Below are 23,496 nucleotides of genomic sequence, written 5' to 3'. Positions count from 1 at the left end.
TGGAAACAACTAGGAGGGGAAGCCCTGGTGGAGGACCCTCGCTGCTGGAGCTGTGTATAATGCTTTTATCACCCTTAGGATCTTTTCCCCGAATCCAAATGCCCCAAGCGTGGTCTCCAAGTATGGCCAGTCTATCCTGTCAAAGGCTTTCTCCGCGTCCAGGCTTAACACCAAGCTCCCAACCTTGCTGGCATTGACAAAGTCAATTATATCTATTACCCTTCTGGTATTATCGGCCGCTTGTCTATCTCTAATAAAGCCAACCTGGTCCGGATGGATCAGCCTAGGCAGGACAACACTTAATCGATTGGCCAGTAATTTAGAATAAATTTTAACATCCGAATTTATTAACGATATCGGCCTATAACTTTGGCAATTTGTGGGATCTTTGTCCTTCTTGTGAATCAAGGAGATTGACGCCTAGAGCATCTGATCTGAGAAGGGCTCTCCCGCCAGGACCCCGTTAAATAACCGGAGCATGTGTGGGGCTAGTATACCTATACATTTTTTATAGTACAGATTAGAGAACCCGTCTGGGCCCGGGGCCTTGGAAGACTTTACATTTTTGACTACCGCTGTCAATTCCTCCCGTGTGAAATCCCCCTGTATCGCCTCCCGCTCCAACCTGCCTAACTGTGGCAGTGCAGCATCTGCTAGAAACTCCTGCAGTCTGCCCCTTGTATTTACATTATGAACCACCTGTTCCTGTTGTACAACTGAGCATAATATTGTTTAAACTCCTCCACTATAACTTTGAGGTTATAGGATATCTCCCCTGACTTAGTTCTAATTGCTTGTATATTGTAATTTGGTTGCCTATTGCGGAGTCGGTTGGCTAACATTGTGTCCGGCTTGTTGGCTTTCTCATAAAATTTTCTATGTGTCCAACTCAAGTTCCTCTCGGCCCTGGAAGTGAGGAGGAGGTTAAGCTCAGTCCTTACATCCTTCAACTCCTTTAGGGTATCCCCTGTACCTGATCGGCTATGTAGTGCAGAGAGCTCATGTAACCTCCGGTATAATTGTACCAATTTGGCATCCCTCTGTTTTTTCCTTTTCGCTGCTATGCTTATCAGCACCCCCCTCATCGTGGCTTTGTGAGCCTCCCACAGAATTGTGTGGGACTCCACACTGCCTAGGTTAGTCTGGAAAAATTGCCTAATCTCCTCCTTGACCACTTTCTCTAGTTCTGGTATCTTAATCAGTGATTCATTAAGTTTCCAGTTTGCTCCCGGGCTAGTAGGCCTAACTTGTGTGCGTCTCAGCTCTATTGATGCATGGTCCGACCACGTAATGTCGTGTATTTTGGAATTGGATATCTGTGGGACCATTCTACTGGACACAAAAAAGTGGTCGATCCTGCTGTAGCTGTCATGGGGGTGTGAGTAAAAAGTATAGCTCCGCTCGCCGGGGTGCTGTTCCCTCCAGATGTCAAGCAGGCTCCCTCGCCTGAGGCCCTCCAGCAATGGCCCATTTCCTGCCTGTCTGGATTTTTGCTGCTGTGGAGATCTATCTAGCCGGGGGTCTATCGCTTTGTTAAAATCCCCTGCCAGGATTATATTCCCCTCTGCCCATCTTTGCAATGTCTGGAAAAACTCGTCAAAAAAAACTGCGGCTCGTTCTCGCAGGGCGCGTATACGCAGGCTAACGTTACTCTACACTGCTGTAGGAGTCCTACCAAGATGAGATATCTCCCCTTGCTGTCCCGTTTTACTCTCTCCATCTGGAAAGGGAATTTGTTGTTGAATACGATAGCTACTCCTTTCTTTTTTTCTTTGGCGGTTGCCAGAAAAAACTGCCTATAACTTTTGTCTAAGAATCTGGGGCTGCTGTGCGTGCTAAAGTGCGTCTCCTGGAGGAAAACCACGTCGGCGTCCCTCCGTCTGAATTCGGAGAAGGCAACCTTACGCTTCTTTGGGCTGTTAAACCCTTTAACATTTTGGGAAATAAGTGTTACTACCATACTTGTGTGTTATGTGGGTAGCTGTACAAGAAGTGGAGCAGGTTCTTACCTGAGGGGTGTAGCTCTCGCTGGTGATGATGTCCTTGTTGGTGACGCACACTAGGATTCACTCCTTCTCTGAGGGGGTCTGATACATGGAGGAAAGGAAACACGAGGGAAAAGCAAGGGAAACAACAAACATATATACACACAAACAGAACCTCGGTGGTCACTAGGGACCCCAGGGTTAATGCCCGGAAGTAACTCCTCGCCTCTGGACCCTCCTCCATCCCAGTCCAGATCCATGGTCTCTCCTGCTGACCATGAGTTTCCGGGACTTTTACAGGGGTGCGGGCTGTGCCTACATCCCTGTCACAGAAGCGCATGCCTGCGGGCAGGATCGGTGGTAGTCTCCTGGCCACCCGCCGGCTTTTAGTGTCCATCCTCGGGCAACCTCCCCCCCACCCAGCGGATTCTAACTTCAGATAAACCTTAGTGTGCCCAACCTACACGTCCCAGGGAGTGCAACGATTTCCTGAACTAACTACCGTATTCTCACTCCTGTTTTGGTAACTAATTTGGGACCTGTGGTGCTGCTCTCCCCCCGTGCCGTCGGACCTCCTCCCCCCCATTAATGACCCCCCTGTGACCTCTGTTAGCCCGTCCTCCCCCTTCCTTTACCTTGTTTATATGGCCGCCGGCCCCTCTCCCCCTCTAGTGAGCCCCAGGCCCCCTCTCTTTAATCCCTCTCTGCACTCGCTTTCGGACCAAAACCTTCCCTGTGCCGCTCCCCTCCCTCATCTCTCGGGTGCTGTCATGGATTGCAATCTCCTCCCGTCCCCTTCCTTCCTAAACCGCCGCTCACTGGTGCTTGCTGGTCTTCATCTTTCCTCCCCGGCAGCGCAGTTCGCGTACCCCTGCCGGGGGGTGCCGGGACACTTCCGGTGCCGCACTTCCGGTGGGCCGTCATCTCCGTGGGACATCCGGGTCTCTGCTGCTCCTCGAGATCTCGTCTGCTGACGCGGCTGCAGCTCATCAGTCGGGGGCTGGACGGGGGTGGAGACGGATGCAACTGGGGGTGGGCTCGTTCTGCTTACCAGTCGGTCCCGCCGAAACTGCTGCCGCCATGAATTCTGCCGCGCTTTCCCTTCTTCTCAAGGTAAGTCCTGCGTCGCCATTTTGGGGGATTTTCGACTCGACTTTGGGCACTTGATGCAGGGGGACTAATCCACCACCGCGGACCCCGCTGATCCCCATTTGAAGTTCGGGTGGGCCTGCGATCAACTCTCCACAAGGCGGCCACTGACACCAACTTAAAAGGCAACTTTTAGAACCATAACTTTAATTTTAGACGGCTTTTAAACGCAGCTGTCGCTTGAAGGGTTACTGTGTGGCTGCATCAGCCCTGTCCTTTCGCCTCTCCGCCGACGTGGGCACTGTTTCCCATTCATCTGGGCGTGGGGGACGTGCCTCTGGGCTCCCCGGGCCGGTGACTGTAGCGGTAATTCCCAATTTTTTAGGAGAGCTGTCCCCTCTGCAAGATGTTTTAGGGCGTGGGAGCGGCCGTTCCTCACTATCACGTGGGCAAAAGGAAAAGCCCATCTACATCGGACGTCTTTGTCCCGCAAAACCCTCGTAATAGGCTGCAAAGCCCTCCGTCTCGCCAGCGTTATAGGGGATAAGTCCTGGAATACCGCCATGGTTATTCCTTCATAGGTCACTGTAGGGGTTGCACGCGTGATTTTGCAGATCTCCTCTTTGGTTTTGTAGTGGTGCAGCCGGAGGATCACATCCCTGGGTGGATTATTGGGCATTGGGCGCGACCGCAGGGCGCGATGGCAGCGGTCCATTAGCAGTTCGGCCTCTGTCTTGCCTGGCATAATGGTGCTCATCCACCTATTTATCAGGACCTCTGGATCTAGGATCTCTTCGGGGATCCCCCTTATGCGTAAGTTATTGCGCCTGTCCCTATTTTCGCCGTCCTCCTGCCGGTCTTCTAGCTCCGCCACTCTAGCTTCCAGTTCCCCCATCCGTTTGTTGGTTTCCAGATGGCATCTTGAGCTTTCCTCCATTTTCTCCTCCAACTCATTGGTACGCGTGCCTATCTGGAGGATGTCTTTCCGGAGGCTCTCCACTTCTCCTCTGAAGAAAGTCTTGAGATCGGTTAGTAAAAGGGCCATCTCTTTTTTGATTATCTCTGACTGCTCCGCCTCCATCTCCGGGGCCGAGTCTGAGTCTGAGTCAGAGACCGCCAGGTTCTCTTCTGGCCTTGCCTTGCCTCCCCCCGTAAAGTAGGAGCGCACGTCGGTTTTGCATTTATTTTTCTGTCTAGTTGTGGCCATGGCCCCTTGTGTGCGGTATGTTGCTGATCAGCGGAGGTTCACAACCTCAGTGCTGTGCTTGGGTCTACGGTAGCCACATCAAAAATGCCTATAATTAGCTAATTATTGCCGGTGGGTATCGGAGCTTCTGAACTACACCTCCATCACCATACCCGCTGCGCATGCGCCTCCCCCCCTATCGTTGTTCTTAACGGCATGGCAATATTTCTGCACCTATGCAGAATTTAGATTCGGGGTGTTACTCATTCACCCCAGGCAGCTACAGCTTGTGACAATCTACTCATACCCTTATCTGTTACAAAAGGCTATAACAGAAGTGCATACAGTATATCCCCTATAACATTGGCAATAGTCATTATCAAACATGGTGAAAACATAGATCAGTGCATCATTATCAATACAATATATTTATTGCATACCCCTTCGGCCCGGCCTCCATGCGAGTCAGACCAACTTCCGGCACCATCCGGCAGACAATCCCTCCTTACTCCTGGGCACCCTTGGCGATGCCTCAACAGGACCTAGAGTTTCCAGACGGCTGTTACAACCCGGCTGCATGGCAGCCACTGGGCGTTTCCCTGATCAAAGGAAAGGAGAGACTCCACTCACAAACCCTTCTGGAGATGCACAATCTCCAGATAAGACTGGACAATCTGTACTGGACGGCCTTCAGGCTACGCGAGATGTGGAACCTCTGGTGTATTCTCAGTCACCTCCTGGCCGGCGTTGTCCTTCCGGTGATACCGCCGGGAGAGTCTCCAGTGGCATCTAGCAACCGTAGGGGTGGGTACAGCATCACCGCTTTCCACTGCAGGGGCAATCAAGGCTTCACTTTCTTCTGCCAATCGTGGTCAACTGGTGTATGGGGGAGGTGCTTCCAGCTCCAAGGGGAGTCTGGTAATGGAGCCATTTGTCTCAATCGTGTCTCCGCTTCCCTGTGCAGAGTTTGCCAGCACCACCATGGTTTGGTGAATGTGGGGTTGCATATAGAGTAGACCGTATTCCAGGCAGCTTGCAGTGCTGGATAGAGCCCCACCAGGATGTTTACACCCAAAGCATGCAGCGTGCACAAATCTTACTTCCCCCCATGGTAATGACAAAAACCCAGCCGGGGATGTCAAAATGTACAATCTTCAGGACACTGGCAGCAGAAGACATTTTAGCAACGCTAAAGTACAGTAACATAGTTTAGTACACGCTGTCACTAGAGTGAGTGTTATGGTCACCCTCAGCTGCATGTACTTCCTTCTTTTAGCAACAATAATTCCCTCCCCTAACAAGTCCGCAGGAGCAGGACCGTGGTTTCCCGTTTCTCCAGACTGTCGCTGGAGAGTCTGAGGAGGGCGTGGCTTTACTTTGAATTAGCAATTGTAATATTCTGAGCGGGAGACTTGCTGCACTTCAGCACTTATGCTGGCATCTGTAGCTCATCCAGTGTACATCACTACTAAATAGCCTCATGTATTTGCAGTAGGTGGCACGATCTCAGTAGCGGGAACCACATTCGCTCTTTGGCCCATGTAGACCTTCTTCAGTGGGATTTTGGAGCCCACAATAGTCTAACACTGTTCCACTGTTAGGTGCAGCACAGTTGACTCACAGTCATTGATATACGTATGTGGCGTGCATCTAACATTTCCTTTCAAGGGATGACATTTTGTTTATCCGGTGAGGCCGGCATTTGGCCGTTGACCTCCACTAGAATTTCAACCTACCTCTGGGATTTAGGCAATGATAGTTTTCGGGTATCGAGAAAACTTTGCACATCACGCTTCAATCTTTACCAGCAGCTCCGTTATCACGGCAAGTTACACACACATTTGGCAAAGTTCACAAAAACAGACTCTTCCCTCTAAAAGATCCTAAATGAGCAAACACCCAAAAATTATTACTCCTTTTTATTTTTCTTGCCTAGCCCCGTGTTGGGAGCCAAATGTAACCCTCCCTGCCCTGCTCGTAGGGAGTTTACAGCATTGGCTGCTCAGGAGGCATTACATTATTCAGGGTGCTGGATTCGTGTGGCTAGGCGATGAGGTAGCAAAGATGGGAATAATGGGCACCAGGAACTTTTGTAGTACAAACAGCATTCTGCATAATGTCCCTTATGCTCTGTCACTATGGGCCTGTTTTGGGCCCTGGACGACACAATAAATTTAACAGATCTACACCCCATTCCTGTCTCTGAACTGCCATTTCTAGGTAGACTAGGACTTGAGGCATGTGTGGATCTGCCTGTAGGGCTGATCCTATGGCACCCGTGGCCCTCCTCATAGAGACCTGTGGGGTGACGACCTCATCTTCTGTGAACCATTGGGTTCATCTTGGCCATATCTCGGGAGCCTATCTGAAGGGGCACTGTCCCTAACTAGAACATAATAAACGGTGACTGGTCTATCCTATACACTCAGACATACTAAATCATTATTTACACTGACGCTCCTCTCCTCCTACAGGAACCTCCCCTCTAGAACTAACAAATCTACGTAAGTACCAGCACTCACTGTCTAATAGCTAAATGATGAAAACAGTTGTAATGCAGAATAAACATTTAATAATAAAATGAACCAGAAATAAATCAAATGTGTTTGCAGAAACCAGTATCACAAATGGGCATGTCACAAAGTGAGGGGCGGGGGGTGGGGGGGAAAAGGGGAAAAACATGAAACACAAGGAATATACACAAAAAAACGGAGAACTGAAAGTATGCCAGGGGGGCGACGTTTCGAGGGACTACCTCTTCATCTGGCCCATTCCCCCTGGTCCAAAAGGGCCGAGAGGTACTTCCCTAAGCCTCCCTTCCCCTATACCTGGTCAAATCAGACAACCCTGAAAATAGCTAGTAAACATATAGTGTAAGCTAAATACAGCTAAACAGCTAATAGCAGGGCAGCAAGAATCCACTAATGGTACAGTTAAAGCTGAACACAGCTTGCAAGAAAGCAGCTTGCAAATGAGCACCAAGAGTCCACAGTCAGTGAAAGGTTAATGAGAAAAATAAATGAAGTGATCAAACCCTCAGTGGCTCTGCTCCTTCAGCTGCTCGTGTGGAGTGCTCCTCGAAACGTCGCCCCCCTAGCATACTTTCCGTTCTCCGTTTTTTTGTGTATATTCCTTGTGTTTCATGTTTTTTCCCCTTTTCCTTCCCCCCCCCCCCCCTCACTTTGTGACATGCCCATTTGTGATACTGGTTTCTGCAAACACATTTGATTTATTTCTGGTTCATTTTATTATTAAATGTTTATTCTGCATTACAACTGTTTTCATCATTTAGCTATTAGACAGTGAGTGCTGGTACTTACGTAGATTTGTTAGTACTATACAGGGGAATAAGGGTGCCCTTTTGTTCCGTGCACCCTGCAATTGCATATATTTAACACCATCAGAGTGCTGTCTATCGTCCCCTTCTCCCCTCTAGAACCTTCTCACTAACATATATACCCCCTGTGACGTCCTTGTCTCCTGGCAACACAGGGCGAGGCTTAACATCTCTCGACTCACCACCAATCCTGTGCAATGTGGAAAGTATCACTTTCTCGGTGGGTCTGCACCATTAACCAAGGCCATGGTAACACGGTCACCCCATAGGGAATTACACTCTCCCGTAACAAAACCCAATGTCCTCCCCAACATTTTGAGAACATAATCATTAAACATTAGAATATTCAATTATATACACATCCTAATACATACAGCCTAGGAGAGGATGAAAAAAAATCAAAGTGAATCACTTATAGCTCCAAGTATAACCTGGGAATTGTAGACTTGAAAGTCCTGTGTCTCGTTGTAGTAGATCATATAAGTAGTACTGTGGTCTGGGTATATTCAGTGGTTCTATGAGCAGGTGTGGTAAGCAAATAAACCGGTGTTTAGTCAGGCTTAATGGAGATAGGGAAATACGGGATCAGCCACGGGGTATTGTTGGACCACTGGTAGGAGAGGATTATACATTTCCCACGATACAGTACATATATACTGGTATTCCCATAGGGGCGGAGGGGTTACATATGTGTGTGTGTGTATAGCTGTACCTGCTGTGAGTATATATGTGACAAAGTTGAGACATTAGGGGGTCTGGCTTTAACATATGTGTGCATATCTGTACCTGCTGTGTATACGTGTGTATATCTGTACCTGCCGTGTGTACATCTGTACCTTCTGTATATGCTGATGCAGCCACGAGTATCCGAACACTTGCCTTTGGAAATCTGGGGCAATCTCCCAGTAATGCTGCAACATTTCTGTGACATTTCTGCAGACAGACTAATGGCCCATCGGATTAACACAGCGGGGGTCCCTGGCAGTCCCATTCATGTGTGTAAATCTGTACTTGATGTGCGTATGTGTGTGTATATCTGTACCTGCTGTGTGTTTACAGTATGTGTGAGTATGTGTGAGTATGTGTATGTGTGAGTGTGTGAATGTTTTATATATGTATATGTATATATATATACATATATACAGTGAGTGGTGGGGGGGGAGAATAACCGTTACACATATATATATATATATATCTGTACTTACTGTGTATACAGTATGTGTGAGTATGTGTTTGTATATCTATATCTGCTATGTGTATATGGGTGTGTATATCTGTACCCGCTGTGTGTTTGCAGTATGTGTGAGTATATGTGTGTGTATATCTGTACCTGCTGTGTGTATACAGTATGTGTAAGTATGTGTGTGTATACAGTATGTGTGAGTATGTGTGTGTATAGCGTTACGGGAGGAGTGTCTCAGTGAGCAAAGACACTGACTGGCACTGAATTTGAAGCAGGGAACCTGGTTCAATTCCCGGTGTCGGCTCGTGACCTTGGGCAAGTCACTTTATCTCCCTCGGCACCAAAAACATAGATTGTAAGCTCTGCGGGGAAGGGACCTGTGTCTGCAAAATGTCTCTGTAAAGCGTAACGTAAAACTAGCAGTGCTATACAAGAACATGCTATTATTTTTACCTGCTGGGGGTATACAGTGAGTGGGTGTGAGTGTGTATCTGCAGCGTCCACACACACACACACACACAACTCAGAGCCTTAAGCGACCGAGTGGCATAACCACAATGCCTACGATCCACTGTGGTAAAAGCACGTGCTGGGGGCAGTAAATCGTTCCGCACCCCTCACCTCACTCGAGGATGTCGAGGGCCCTGACCATTAGGCCTTCTGCTGCCCCCTTTAAGTCGCTCCCAGGCAATTAAGGGAGGGTGTGAGCTAGCCTCTTAGGTGGGGAGGAGCTATCCTTTGTAGGGTTAGCGCATTGGGGGGGGGGGGGGCTATTGGCCATTTTCCATAGGTTATGGTTCATGCGGGCCGTGTAGTTGTGGGATTACCTTCTGTAGCCGGGGGCAGGAGGGGGATGGAGCCACTTGGGAGTAGGCCCTGCTCAGAGCGTACTGGCAGCACTGGAGAGTCAGGTGGGCACAGAGGTCCAGGGGGTTTGTCATTGCTTGTAACTACTCCTGGGGTTTCGTCTTGCGGCATGACAGCCGCATTGGGGGGGGGACAACGCAGAAGCCGGCTTCCTATCTCGGGGCATCTGACAGTGAGTTGTCGTCCGGCCTGGCGGCCAGCAGTAGGATGGGTCATTGCTGGGCATTTCATGAAGACCAATGCAATTGTAGCAGATGAAGATTCCGGCATAAATGGTTACCATGTGATGGCACTCGCACCGCAAGCGAATATTTCCGCGACGGCAGGAGGCCAGGGGGCAGGTCATTTCAGCAATCTGTTACGGAAAGCAGTTACGCCAGTGAGCGTAGAAAGGATAGCGTCCTGGATGGATCTTTACCTCAATATATAGCCCTGTTGGTGACGGCTGGTTCGAGGGTAGGCAGTGGTACAGTAATGCTTGGTGGTGGCATTCATTGACGAGTGGGCGGAGATGGTTGTGCGTTGGGTATCTGGGGTCCATCTCGCAGCTGACGATGAGTGATCTGAGCGAGTGTGCCTGTACGGTGCCTGACCAGAGGGGTTTGTGGGTGGGGGGAGCGCTTTGGCAGGGTGGGCACTTTTTCTGTATTTAATAAAAGCTGTGGCCACTGAACCTCCAGACCGTGGCGTGTGTGTGTGTACTTATACGCGGGCAAGGGGGGACAGCATTGGAGGTTCTAAGGTTATGTATATCCCCCTCCCCCCCAAAAAAACTCTCACCCACCTCATTTTACCTGCTCGCAAGTGTTACTGGTGGCGTGGTGCGTCGTCTCCCGGCATTCTCCTGATTCTTCCCCAGCAACGTCCGTGTCTCCGCTGCAGCTCCCGTAAAGATGGCTGCGCTGCGTCAAATGATGCTGCATTGCCATGACAACGAGACGCTAAGTGACGTGACACAGTGTCAAGTTGCCATGAGAACACACTCGCGAGCAGGTAAAATGCTCTCGCCCCAGACGAGGGCATTTGTCGAGCCCTGTATCTATACTATACTATATATATATATAAAACTGAAAATCTTGGTTGTGGTCTGTAGACAATTTCATTGGTCCGGCCTCCCACGGCTCTCATTGGCCGGTGTGTCTCGCCCCCTCCCCCTGCCCCGCCCTCTCAGCTCTCATTGGCCGGTGCGCTCTAGCGGGTAAGCGGGGGAGCGGGCGACCGGGGGGGCAGCCATGATTCAATAAAATAATGTCCCCCCTCCCGTCAGCCCTTACACCACCAATTTCAGCCCCGCCGCCTCCCGCCTCACCTGCCGCCTCCCGCACCAGGCCAGGAGCACACATGGCGCTTCCTGCCGCCGCATACATGCGCCTCCGTCTGGGGGGGGGGAAAGCGGGTTGGCGGCCGAGCCATCGGGGGACCAAGCGGGGGAAAATTATGTCACAATACATATGCCCCCCAACCCCTCCTGCCCACCCGCCCCTGCCCGCCCCCTCTGCCTTTCACCCACCCGCTGCCCACCCTCCTGCCTCTGCCTTTCACCCACCTGCCCTCCCGTCTCTTCCTTTCCCCCACCCGCCGCACTCCCGCCGCCGCCGTTCACCTGCCCATCGCCTCACACCCCTGCGCCCCACAGCCGCCGCCCGCATTCAACAGACACCCGCCGCCTCTCACCCACTCGACACACACCTGCCGCCTCCCACCCCTACGCACCGACATCACTGACCAGCCGCCGCACCCACTCACTCGGCGCCTCCCGCCTCACACACACCCGCCGCACTCACACACCGACATCACTGACCAGCTGCTGCCCGCACTCACCAGACACCCGCCGCCTCACACCCTAGTGGGACCCCCACCCACAGCCAGCACTCACTACCCACCCGCCACCCGTACAGAACACCCACCCGCCGCCTCACACCCGCTCACACCCTAGCGGGACACCCCACCCACGGCCAGCACTCACTACCCACTCGCCACCCGCCGCCTCACACCCACCTCACATTTTTACATCACTTATGTCACCAAAATATACATTGTACTGTGGTGTATTTACAATAAACCATTTTTAAACAACATCGTATTACATTTTCTTCCATCTTTCTTTTCAACATTATTATCCAACCTTTCCAACAAATAGTCAACCTATTGTTCCACGATTTATAAATAATACTACCTATTACGGATTTACATCCCGGGCAACGCCGGGTATATCAGCTAGTATATATATATAAATATATATATGTGTGTGTGTCTGTACCTGCTCTGTGTATATATTTGTACCCATGTGTATATCTGTTCCTGATGTGTGTATATCTGTACCTGTTGTCTGTATACTGTATGTGTGTGTATATCTGTACCCCTGTGTTTATCTGTTCCTGCTGTGTGTATATCTGTACCTGTTTTGTGTATATGTACATATGCATACACAAGTAGTATATATATTGTTTCACCCTCTCCTCTCTCTGTCTCTCTCCCCTTTCTCCCTCTCTTTTTTTCCTCCCTTTCCCACACGTTCTCTCTCTTCTACCTCTCCCCCTTTCTCTCCCTCTCATTCTCTCACCTCCTCTCTCAGCTTCCCCCAAGGGAATATCTCAGTAGTTAAGAAGACGGTGGACAAGTTGTTGAAGGGATATGACATCCGTCTGAGGCCTGACTTCGGAGGTGAGTTATAGGGAGCGGTTATATGGGGTAATAGGAGGAGTCATAGGGAGCAGCTATATGAGATAATAGGAGGAGTTATAGTGAGTGATTATATGGGGTAATAGGAGGAGTTATAGTGAGTGATTATATGGGGTAATAGGAGGAGTTATAGTGAGTGATTATATGGGGTAATAGAAGGAGTTATAGGGAGCGGTTATATGGGGCAAATGGAGGAGTTATAGGGAGCGGTTATATGGGGCAAATGGAGGAGTTATAGGGAGCGGTTATACAGTATGGGGGAATAGAAGAAGTTAAAGGGAGGAGTTATATGGAGCTAAATATGTAGTAATAGGGAGTGGTTATATGGGGCAATAGGAGTTTTTGTGACCGGTTACATAGGATAATAGCAGCAGTAATAGGAAGAGATTACAGTTATATGGAGCAATAGGAGGAGTTATAAGGAGCGGTTATATGGGGTAATAGGAGGAGTTATAAGGAGCGGCTATATGGGGTAATAGGAGGAGTTATAGGGAGCGGTTATATGGGGTAATAGGAGGAGTTATAGGGAGCGGTTATATGGGGTAATAGGAGGAGTTATAAGGAGCGGTTATATGGGGTAATAGGAGGAGTTATAGGGAGCGGTTATATGGGGTAATAGGAGGAGTTATAGGGAGCGGTTATATGGGGTAATAGGAGTAGTTATCCAGAGATGTTGAATCGGGAAATAGGAGGATTTATAGAAAGCAGTTATAGGGAAGAGAGAACAGTGAAACGGAGTTATTTTGGGAGGTTGTTAGCTCTCTCGCACACACGTGAAATTTATGAACTAACAAACCAATGGAAACTCCTATTTAATGACCCAAAGGAAAGCAGACATTACAATGTGAGCCAAGCTGCCCCTGTGAACTGTAAGTGAATGGAACATTCCAAGAGCTATGGGCGCGGGGACAGGATCACTGTGTGCGTGAAAACAGCCCGAGCCAATCGGAGCGCTCCGTCCCTTAAAGTCCCATGCAAACACCTATCATGTGGAACAGGAAAGGTTCCGGGCGACCTGATTGGTTGAGTTATGCCCTACCCACTGGCAACCACTGGGCTGTTCTCTTTCAGGTCCTCCAGTCACAGTGGGCATGAGTATACATATCTCCAGCATCGATCAGATATCCGAGGTCAACATGGTGAGTTACTGAGTGGGGCGAGAGTCAGCTCTTGGGCTGAGGCTGGGGGCGGGGTGTAATAATGTGTGCAAATCTGTATCTAATGGGAGGGTTCCAGTAATGTTTACGGGGTCTGCATTCTCTAATAGAAGGGAGAGCTGGAGTAATACTCTAACTGCTATGTAATGCCAGCACATAGGAATAAATTGCAGTTACATAAAGGTTTGAAAGTGTGACAGTCTGAGATTAGATTATAAACTCTGTATATTACTGTATATCTCTGTGCGGGCTGTTAGATCACATCTCTGCATTTTATGATATCACTCTACAGTATGTGTTATTATATCTCTGAGTGTTATATTACATCTCTGCCTGTTATTATATCTGATTGTTATATTACATCTCTGCCTGTTATTATATCGCTCTGCGTGTTCTTATATCGCTCTGCGTGTTATTATATTGCTCTGTGTGTTCTTATAGAACTCGGTATCTCTGCCTGTTCTTATATCATTCTGCCTGTTCTTATATCGCTCTGCGTGTTCTTATATCGCTCTGCGTGTTCTTATATCGCTCTGCGTGTTATTATATCATTCTGCCTGTTCTTATATCGCTCTGCGTGTTCTTATATCGCTCTGCGTGTTCTTATATCGCTCTGCGTGTTCTTATATCGCTCTGCGTGTTCTTATATGGCTCTGCATGTTATTATTTCAGTCTCACCCCTGAGTCCTGACTTTTCTCTCTCACCTCCTCTGTCTTATCCTCTTTCCCCCCTGTCTATCACTTTCCTGACACTCATCTCCTCCTCTCTCGTTCACTTTCTCTCCCTCCTGTCATTCTCTCCCCCCACCCCTCTTTCGGCTCTTTGACCCCCTCCTCTCTCTCTATCCCCCATTTTTCTTTTGTCTTGACCTCCCCTCTCGCTCTCCCTTTCTCTGCTTCCCCTGCACCTCCCTGACCCCTCCCCTCTTCATCCCCTCATCATCTCCTCTTCACTCTCTCGTCCTCTCCCCCTCTATCCTCACCCCTCTCTCCTCCTCCTCCCCTTCTCTCTTCTGACACCTCACTCCTTCTCCCCTCCTCTCTCCCTCTCCCTTGACCCCACTTCTCTTTCCTGATCCCCTTTTTTGCTCCTCTCTTTCTTGTAGGATTACACCATCACCATGTATTTCCAGCAGAGTTGGCGTGATAAACGCCTCGCATACACCGCCCTCCAGCTCAACCTTACCCTGGATAACCGCGTCGCTGACCAGCTCTGGCTGCCGGACACGTACTTCCTAAACGATAAGAAATCCTTCCTACATGGAGTGACTGTCAAGAACCGCATGATACGTCTGCACCCAGATGGGACCGTCCTATACGGACTTAGGTCAGACACAAGGAACCCCAGGGGTCTCTACAGGGAAACTTACTAACACGAGTGTGTTATAACTCCTCCTAGTGCCTCATATAACTGTTCCCTAGAACTCCTCCTATTACGCCATATAACTGCTCCCTAAAACTCCTCCTATTACCCCATATAACTGCTCCCTAAAACTTTTCCTCCACCCCCCCAACTCCTTCTCTCCCCCACCCCTCCTCTCACCCCTCTCCCCCTCCACCATCTCCACCCTCCCCCCACCCCTCCCTTCTCCCTTCCACCTCCCCCTCTCCCCACCACCAACACTCACCACTCCCCCAACAACCACTCACCACTCCCCCCATCACTAATCCCCCGCCCTCCCCCCACCCCTCCCCTGACCCCCCACCCCTCCCCTGACCCCCCACAACCACTCCCCCCCCCCACGTCTCCCCCATCCACCCTTCCTCCCCTCCCCTTCCCTCTCCCACTCCTTCCACCCCCTTCTCTCCCCCCACCCCTCCTCTCCCTCCATCTCCTTCCTCCTCTCCCCCTCTCACTCCCTTCACTCCACTCCTTCCCCCCTTCTTCTTACCTCCTTCCCCCTCATCTCCCCCCTCCTCTCCCCTACCCCCTCTCCCTTCCCCCCTCCCCACCAATGAGTGACACTGTCTTCTCACTGTGATACCGCTCCCCTCATTCACTCTGTTTCTCCCCCAGAATTACCACCACAGCCGCCTGCATGATGGATCTGCGCAGATACCCCCTGGACCAGCAGAACTGTACCCTGGAGATCGAGAGTTGTGAGTATCAGAGAGCTGGGTTAATGTCAAAAGATGTTACAGGGGCAATAAGGCACCCAGGAGCTAGGTTACTGCAATAACATGTTACTGTGGCAATAATGGACTCAGTAGCTGGGTTACTGCACTATAATGTTACAGGGGAAATAAGGTACTCAGGAGCTTGGTTACTGCAATGAGACGTTACGGGGCAATAAGGCACTCGGAAGCTGGGTTACTGTATTAAGATGTAACAGGGGCAATAAGACACTCAGGAGCTGGGTTACTGCAATGAGATGGTACAGGGGCAATAAGGCACTCAGGAGCTGGGTTACTGCAATCGGATGTTACAGGGGCAATAATTCGCTCAAGGACTGGGTTACTGTAAGAAGATGTTACAGGGGCAATAAGGCACTCAGGAGCTGGGTTACTGCAATGAGTTGTTACAGGGGCAATAAGGCACTCAGGAGCTTGGTTACTGCAATGAGGTGGTACAGGGGCAATAAGGCACTCAGGAGCTGGGTTACTGCAATCGGATGTTACAGGGATAATAAGGCACTCAGGAGCTGGGTTACTGCAATGAGGTGGTACAGGGGCAATAAGGCACTCAGGACAGGGATACTGCAATGAGGTGGCACAGGGGCAATAAGGCACTAAGGAGCTGCGTTACTGCAAAGAGGTGGTACAGGGGCAATAAGGCACTCAGGAGTTGGGTTACCACAATGAAGTGGTCAGTGGGCAATAAGGTACAGTGGGCAATAAGGCACTCAGGAGCTGTATGGAGGGGAGATGAGGTGTTACACCCCAGAGAGGTCACCTGTGGATACTCTCTTTTGCAGATGGATACACCACAGACGACATTGAGTTTTTCTGGCAGGGTGGTGAGGAAGTGGCCGTGACGGGGGTATCTGCACTGGAGCTGCCCCAGTTTACAATCATCGAGACCAGACTGGTGTCCAAGAAAGTGGTGTTCACCACTGGTGAGAAGCAGTGACAGGGTGACACAGTGACAAAGAGATGGGGACATAGTGACAGGGAGAGAGGGACACAGTGACGAAGAGAGGGGGACAGTGAGACAGAGAGAGGGGGACACAGTGACAGAGAGAGGGGGACACAATGACAGAGAGAGGGGGACACAGTGACAGAGAAAGGGAGACAGTGAGACAGAGAGAGGGGACACAGTGACACAGAAAGAGGGGGACACAGTGACACAGAGAAAGGGGGACAGTGACAGCCAGAGGTGGGCACAATGACACAGAGAGGAGAATTCAAGGACACAAATGGAGATGGGATACAGTGACAGTGAGGGGGACACCGTGCACAGAGTAAGGGGACATAGTGAGAAAGAGGGAAAGAGGAGGGCCTCACCCTCCCTGTCCCCCGCAGGATGACAGTGTCACACCGGGGTCTCTGTCCCCTCACCCTCCCTGTCCCCCGCAGGATGACACACTGACACACCGGGGTCTCTGTCCCCTCACCCTCCCTGTCCCCCACAGGATGACAGTGTCACACCGGGGTCTCTGTTCCCTCACCCTCCCTGTCCCCCGCAGGATGACACACTGACACACCGGGGTCTCTGTCCCCTCACCCTCCCTGTCCCCCACAGGATGACACAGTGACACACCGGGGTCTCTGTCCCCTCACCCTCCCTGTCCCCCACAGGATGACACAGTGTCACACCGGGGTCTCTGTCCCTCACCCTCCCTGTCCCCCGCAGAATGACACAGTGACACACCGGGGTCTCTGACCCCTCACCCTCCCTGTCCCCAGCAGAATGACACACTGACACACCAGGGTCTCTGTCCCTCACCCTCCCTGTCCCCCGCAGGATGACACAGTGACACCCCGGGGTCTCTGTCCCCTCACCCTCCCTGTCCCCCACAGGATGACACAGTGACACACCGGGGTCTCTGTCCCTTCACCCTCCCTGTCCCCCACAGGATGACACAGTGACACACCGGGGTCTCTGTCCCCTCACCCTCCCTGTCCTCCACAGGATGACACAGTGACACACCGGGGTCTCTGTCCCCTCACCCTCCCTGTCCCCCACAGGATGACACAGTGACACACCGGGGTCTCTGTCCCCTCGCCCTCCCTGTCCCCCACAGGATGACACAGTGAAACACCGGGGTCTCTGTCCCCTCACCCTCCCTGTCCCCCACAGGATGACACAGTGACACACCGGGGTCTCTGTCCCCTCACCCTCCCTGTCCCCCACAGGATGACACAGTGACACACCGGGGTCTCTGTCCCCTCACCCTCCCTGTCCCCCACAGGATGACACAGTGACACACCGGGGTCTCTGTCCCCTCACCCTCCCTGTCCTCCACAGGTTCTTACCCTCGACTGTCGCTGAGTTTCCGGATCAAGAGGAACATCGGATACTTCATACTGCAGACGTACATGCCGTCCATCCTCATCACCATCCTGTCCTGGGTTTCATTCTGGATCAACTACGACGCGTCCGCAGCTAGAGTTGCACTGGGTATGTACTAGCCTGTGGGAACACCCTGTTATAAAGGTATATGGAGCAGTCATATGGGGTAATAAGAGAAGTTATAGGGAGTAGCTATACGGGGCAATTGGAGGAGTTATAGGGAGCGGTTACAGGGAGAAGAAGTGGCTCAGTGAGTAAAGACACTGACTGGCACGGAGTTGGAAGCAGTGGAACCTGGTTCAATTCCCGGTGTCAGCGCATTGTGACCTTGGGCAAGTCACCCTATCTCCCTGTGCCTCAGGTGCCAAAATTATAGATTGTAAGCTCTACGGGGCAGGGACCTGTGCCTGCAAAATGTTTCTGTAAAGCTCTACGTAAAACTACCAGCGCTATACTAGAACATGCTATTATTATATGGAGCAATAGGAGCAGTTATAGGGTGAGGTTATATGGGGTAATAGGGAGAGGTTATATGATGCAATAGAATGAGTTAATTGAAGTGGTTATATGTACTGTACTAATAAGAGGAGTAATTGGGAGTGGTTATATGTACTAATAAGAGGAGTAATTGGGAGTGGTTATATGTACTGTACTAATAAGAGGAGTAATTGGGAGTGGTTATATGTACTAATAAGAGGAGTAGTTGGGAGTGGTTATATGTACTAATAAGAGGAGTAATTGAGGTGGTTATATGTACTGTACTAATAAGAGGAGTAATTGGGAGTGGTTATATGTACTAATAAGAGGAGTAGTTGGGAGTGGTTATATGTACTAATAAGAGAAGTAGTTGTGAGTGGTTATATGTACTAATAAGAGGAAGTAGTTGGGAGTGGTTATATGTACTAATAAGAGGAGTAGTTGGGAGTGGTTATGTCACGCCCTCTTATTTGACGCAGACTAACACATATTGCTGAGTTCTCCTTCTCTATGTGATGTTCCACACGTGGCTTTCGGTCAGATAAAAGGAAGCAGGCTATAGTATAACAGTATTAAAAAAGTACATAGCAATAGACTCTCTGGTACCTTATGATACTTAACAGAAGGATTATCACAGGCATCCACGTAACATAACTCTCCCCACTAAACGCTGCGGCGCGGGTGGATGTCAGTGTCTGTAGCCGAGGCCACAATCCTGGGTACTAAGGCCTGTGTGATGGTGCCTGCACACCGTTGGAGCTCTTAACTATGTATTTGTGTAGCAGGCCTGTACTTGCAAAATTCTTTAGTACCACTTTATATTGAGGGTCCTCTCTGCCGGTGTGCGTTCCTCCTGCTGCTCTCACTTGGATGCTCTGCTGGGCTTCCTCGCGAGGTGACCTGCTCTCCCTCCAGCCAGCATCGGCTAACACGGGCAGAACGTTACCAAGTTACCGACAGTCAGTCCTGAGATCTCTCAGGCTCTCGCAGATCTGACCCTGCGTGCTCTGCCAGGGACTCTTCCAGGTCTCCTCACTTAGTTGCGCCTCTCCAAAGTCCAGTCTCATTGGCTGAGGCCCTGTCCCTTACAAGTTACATCCTCCTGTACCGGAAGTGGCGCCTTGATGCAGCACAGCATGCTGGGAGTTGTTGTTTCCTATTGCAGGCAGGAGGCAGTGTATGTGAGTCAGCTGCATACATCTTACATGGGGTTACTGTGATTTTGGGTAATAGGAGTTATATGTTCATTCTCCTGTATTTTAGGGGTCACTACGGTGCTCACCATGACAACCATTAACACACACCTACGGGAGACGCTGCCCAAGATCCCGTATGTAAAAGCCATTGACGTATACTTGATGGGTTGCTTCGTCTTTGTGTTCCTGGCGCTGCTGGAATACGCTTTTGTTAACTATGTCTTCTTCGGGCGAGGGCCCCAACAGCAGAAGAAGCTTAATGAGCGGATGAACAAAGCCAATAACGAGCGTCATCGTTATGAAGAGAGGAGGGTGAGGGAACAGGTCAGTGGGAGACCCCCTGATCACCCCCACAGGGTGACACAGTGACACAAAATAAAGGGAGCTATGGGATATGGAGTCTGTCCCTCTCCCCGGAGAGTGACACAGTGACACAGACAGAAGGGAGCTTTGGTACATGGAGTCTGTCTCCCCCCCCCGCAGGGTGACACAGTGATAGACAGAGGGGAGCTTTGGGACATGGAGTCTGTCTCCCCCCCCCCCCCGCAGGGTGACACAGTGATAGACAGAGGGGAGCTTGGGACATGGAGTCTGTCTCTCCCCCCGCAGGGTGACATAGTGACAGACAGAGGGGAGCTTTGGGACATGGAGTCTGTCCCTCCCTCTGCAGGGTGACACAGACAGAGGGGAGCTTTGGGTCATGTAGTCTGTCCCTGTCCCTGCAGGGTGACACAGCAACACCGACAGAAGGGAGTTATGCAACATGGGGTCCTGTCCCTCCCCCTGCAGGGTGATGCAGAGACACAAACAAAAGACATCCATGGGCCTTGAAGTTTTCACTCCGACCGCATGGCGACATAGAAAAAGGGGACATGGAATCTGTCCTCCCTCCTAGTGATATCTCTATCTTTCCCAGGTTGACCCTTATGGGAACATCCTCCTCAGCACTCTGGACATGAGCAGTGAGCTGATGTCGGCCGAGATGGGCAGCAGCAGTGTCGGTGACTCCCGCAACTCCGTCCTGTCTTACGACAACTCAGGGATCCAGTTCCGCAAGCCACCGACGTCCAGGGGAGATGGCTTTGGCCACACACCACTGGACCGCCACATGCCCCTGACGACCGCCCGCGGACGTGCCAATTGCCGCCTCCGCCGCCGGTCCTCTAAGTTAAAGCTGAAGATCCCGGATTTGACAGACGTCAGCACTATTGACAAATGGTCCCGGATCATTTTCCCCATCACCTTTGGATTTTTTAACCTGGTTTACTGGATGTATTACATCAACTGAGATCCCACGCCTCCCCCCCACCACGCACATCCTGCTCCTGCCGCAGGCGCAATCTTCACTGGAGATCCTGCTTGGCGTTTTTATTTTCGCTCCGTGGGTGGGAGAAGGATTCACAGTATTCTACAAGGAGGGGTAAAGGAACTTGCTCTTTTTCATGTTTTTCCACCAAATTCCCACTTTTTTGTGTTCTGGAAATGGAGAGAAGGTTTTCTAAGATGTTCTGGATCCCGGAGGCCCGAGATGAGGCTACTGCTTCCTTTTGAGACTTTATCATTGTGATGGGGTCAAAGGGGGCGAACACATGCAGGAAATTACAGGTGGGAATATCCCCAGGAATTTCATTGTAGAAGTCTCTAGAGCACTGTTTTTTTTAGCCTTTTTTTGGTTAAGGAACCCTATAAATATAATGTGAAATTCCGAGTTACCCCAACCCTCTCTAATAGCGTGTATGAGATCTGACACATTGTAAGGAACCCCCAACCCTTTCTAATAGTGCGTCTGAGATCAGATGCATTGTAAGGAACCCCAACCCTCTCTAATAGTGCGTCGATCAGATGCAATGTAAGGAACCCCAACCCTCTCTACTAGCGAGTCTGAGATCAAATGCATTGTAAATTCTTCTGTATTTGGTACAATTTTCAAATGACCCGAAAATTGCAAGGAACCACTTACGGATGCCCAGGGAACCCAAGGATGCCTAGGAACCCCTGTCGAAAAAACACTGCTCTAGAGGAAGGGAAGGAGGGAGTTTTGTATTGTTAGATTAGTGGACACTTGCTGTAACGTCACACTTTCACTTCTAGATGGGAGAGAGCTGATCTGTATGTAGAGCAATGGACGTATCTGTAGGGCAACAGACTGCAGAGCACTCTAGATGAGTGTGCAGAAAAAAGCACAGCAAAATCTGTATCTTTCTGGAGGAAATGACATGACTTGCCAAACCTAATTTAGAACGGTTTCATAAAAAGTTAAGTGCCAAATCTAGAAGAAGAAAAACTTTAAGTAGAACTGGTTCAGGTGCCAAATCTAGAACTGTTTCGGTTCCACGTCTAAAACAAAATCTTGAAATTATCAAGAAATCACAATAACATCAATCAAAAATCAAATTGTTTCTGGAAAAGGAAAGACCAGCAAAGTCTAAAGCAAAACCGGACCTAGAAGTGTATAATAAGGTGCCAACAGTAAACCTTTGGACATTAGAATGTGTACTATAACATCAAAGATAAAGTTAGGTTTCTGAGACAGAAGAACCTTTGCCAAATCTAAAAAATACTGGACCTAGAAGTCTCAGAGAATAAAATAAAGAGTCGAAATCTAAAACTTGAATTAGAACAGCACCAGAAAACAGAATGATGTGTCAAAACTACAGCTGGAAATAAAATAATGAAACAAGTCTAAAACTAGACCTTTTCCAGAAAAGAGAACACAGTGCCAAAATAAATACCAGAGCAGGTTCCTAAACAAAAATGATGCCAAAACAGAATGATCATTTACTGTATGAGTTTCTGAAACCTGCCAGCAGTGCCAAATCTTGAAAAGAGCTAGAACTAGACCCAGGAACATGAGTGAGGTTCCAAATCTAAAAAAAAAACAGAAGTAAAAATCAGAAGACTTTATGAAAATAAAATATCTTTTCTACACATTATTGTTCTGGAAAAAAAATAGATAGCAAAAATTAAACAATAACTGAACTAAACCTGTCAGAAAATAAAAGTGTGCCAAATCGAAAACAAAACAACTGGATTGGTTTCAAGAAATGAGACCCCAAAAATGTAAGGATCAAAATCTAAAACAGGACACAAATAAGTGGCAAGTCAACAAAAAAAATGTGTATTAAAACAGGATCAGGAATATGGCAGGTGTCAAAGCTAGGATAGAACTAGAATAAGTCTAATCTAGAACTGTCTCAGAATGTTCAATGTGTCAAGTTTAAAACAATATGTGAATTAGAACGGTTTCATAAACCAGAATAATGTGCCAAAACTGGAATAGTATCCCAAACTAAAATACCAAGACAAGTCTAGATCCACAAGAGAAATTGAGGTGCCAAAATACTCAGAAAGTAAAATGAGATAAAAACAGAAGTAAAGTGAACACGTTTCTGAAACACAAGAGGAAGGACCAATCTAGAACAGAGCTAGAAGTAAACCAGTCTTAGAATCCACAGTGTCGTAACTGGAATTGTTTCAGAAAATCAAGTGCCAGGTATAAAACAAAGCAAGTTAAAATGGTGTCCAGAACCTAAATAATGTTGGAACAAAGACAGACCGAAAGTATTTTCAAGACCTGGATCCAGAGAAGTTTCAAAAACCAGATTGACTGGTGAAACTAGAGCAGTTTAAAAAAATAAAATCAGAACCAGCACTTCAATTAGAGCTAAAATCGTGTGTCTGGTGTAAACAGAGATGCACAAAATCCAGATCAAAACTAGAACCAGTTTGAAATCTGAAGGAGGTGTGAAAATAGATCTAACACTGAATTACAATAGGGTATGCATATCTGAATTAAAATAACAGGGTCAGGGCTGAGATGCGAAGAGACTGGAAATGGTTTCCCAACTGTGTGTGGTCATGTGCAGGAGAGCCACGAGAAGGGA

The 23,496-nt window shown here is 49.3% G+C and overlaps 1 protein-coding gene across 2 annotated transcripts in view; it reads left to right on the top strand.

The window, feature by feature from the left end:
- The window catches only part of LOC142467422 (gamma-aminobutyric acid receptor subunit beta-4-like), a 40,247-nt gene extending 17,098 nt beyond the window's left edge, over positions 1-23,149 (top strand). Inside the window, exons 2-9 of one of the 2 annotated variants that reach the window (XM_075573085.1) lie at positions 12,223-12,311; positions 13,401-13,468; positions 14,593-14,813; positions 15,504-15,586; positions 16,402-16,542; positions 17,895-18,047; positions 19,680-19,924; positions 20,529-23,149. In XM_075573085.1, coding sequence (XP_075429200.1) covers positions 12,223-12,311; positions 13,401-13,468; positions 14,593-14,813; positions 15,504-15,586; positions 16,402-16,542; positions 17,895-18,047; positions 19,680-19,924; positions 20,529-20,900 — 1,372 coding nt within the window. In that variant the 3' untranslated portion in view covers positions 20,901-23,149. Of the gene's footprint in view, positions 1-12,222; positions 12,312-13,400; positions 13,469-14,592; positions 14,814-15,503; positions 15,587-16,401; positions 16,543-17,894; positions 18,048-19,679; positions 19,937-20,528 lie in introns of both variants that reach the window. The other variant, XM_075573084.1, reaches the window with a different exon arrangement.
- The last annotated feature ends 347 nt before the right edge of the window (positions 23,150-23,496 follow it).

Source organism: Ascaphus truei, chromosome 16, assembly GCF_040206685.1.
Source record: "Ascaphus truei isolate aAscTru1 chromosome 16, aAscTru1.hap1, whole genome shotgun sequence".
NCBI lineage: Eukaryota > Metazoa > Chordata > Amphibia > Anura > Ascaphidae > Ascaphus > Ascaphus truei.
The sequence above is the reverse complement of the archived record's forward strand: the minus strand, read 5'-3'. Positions and strand labels throughout refer to the sequence as shown.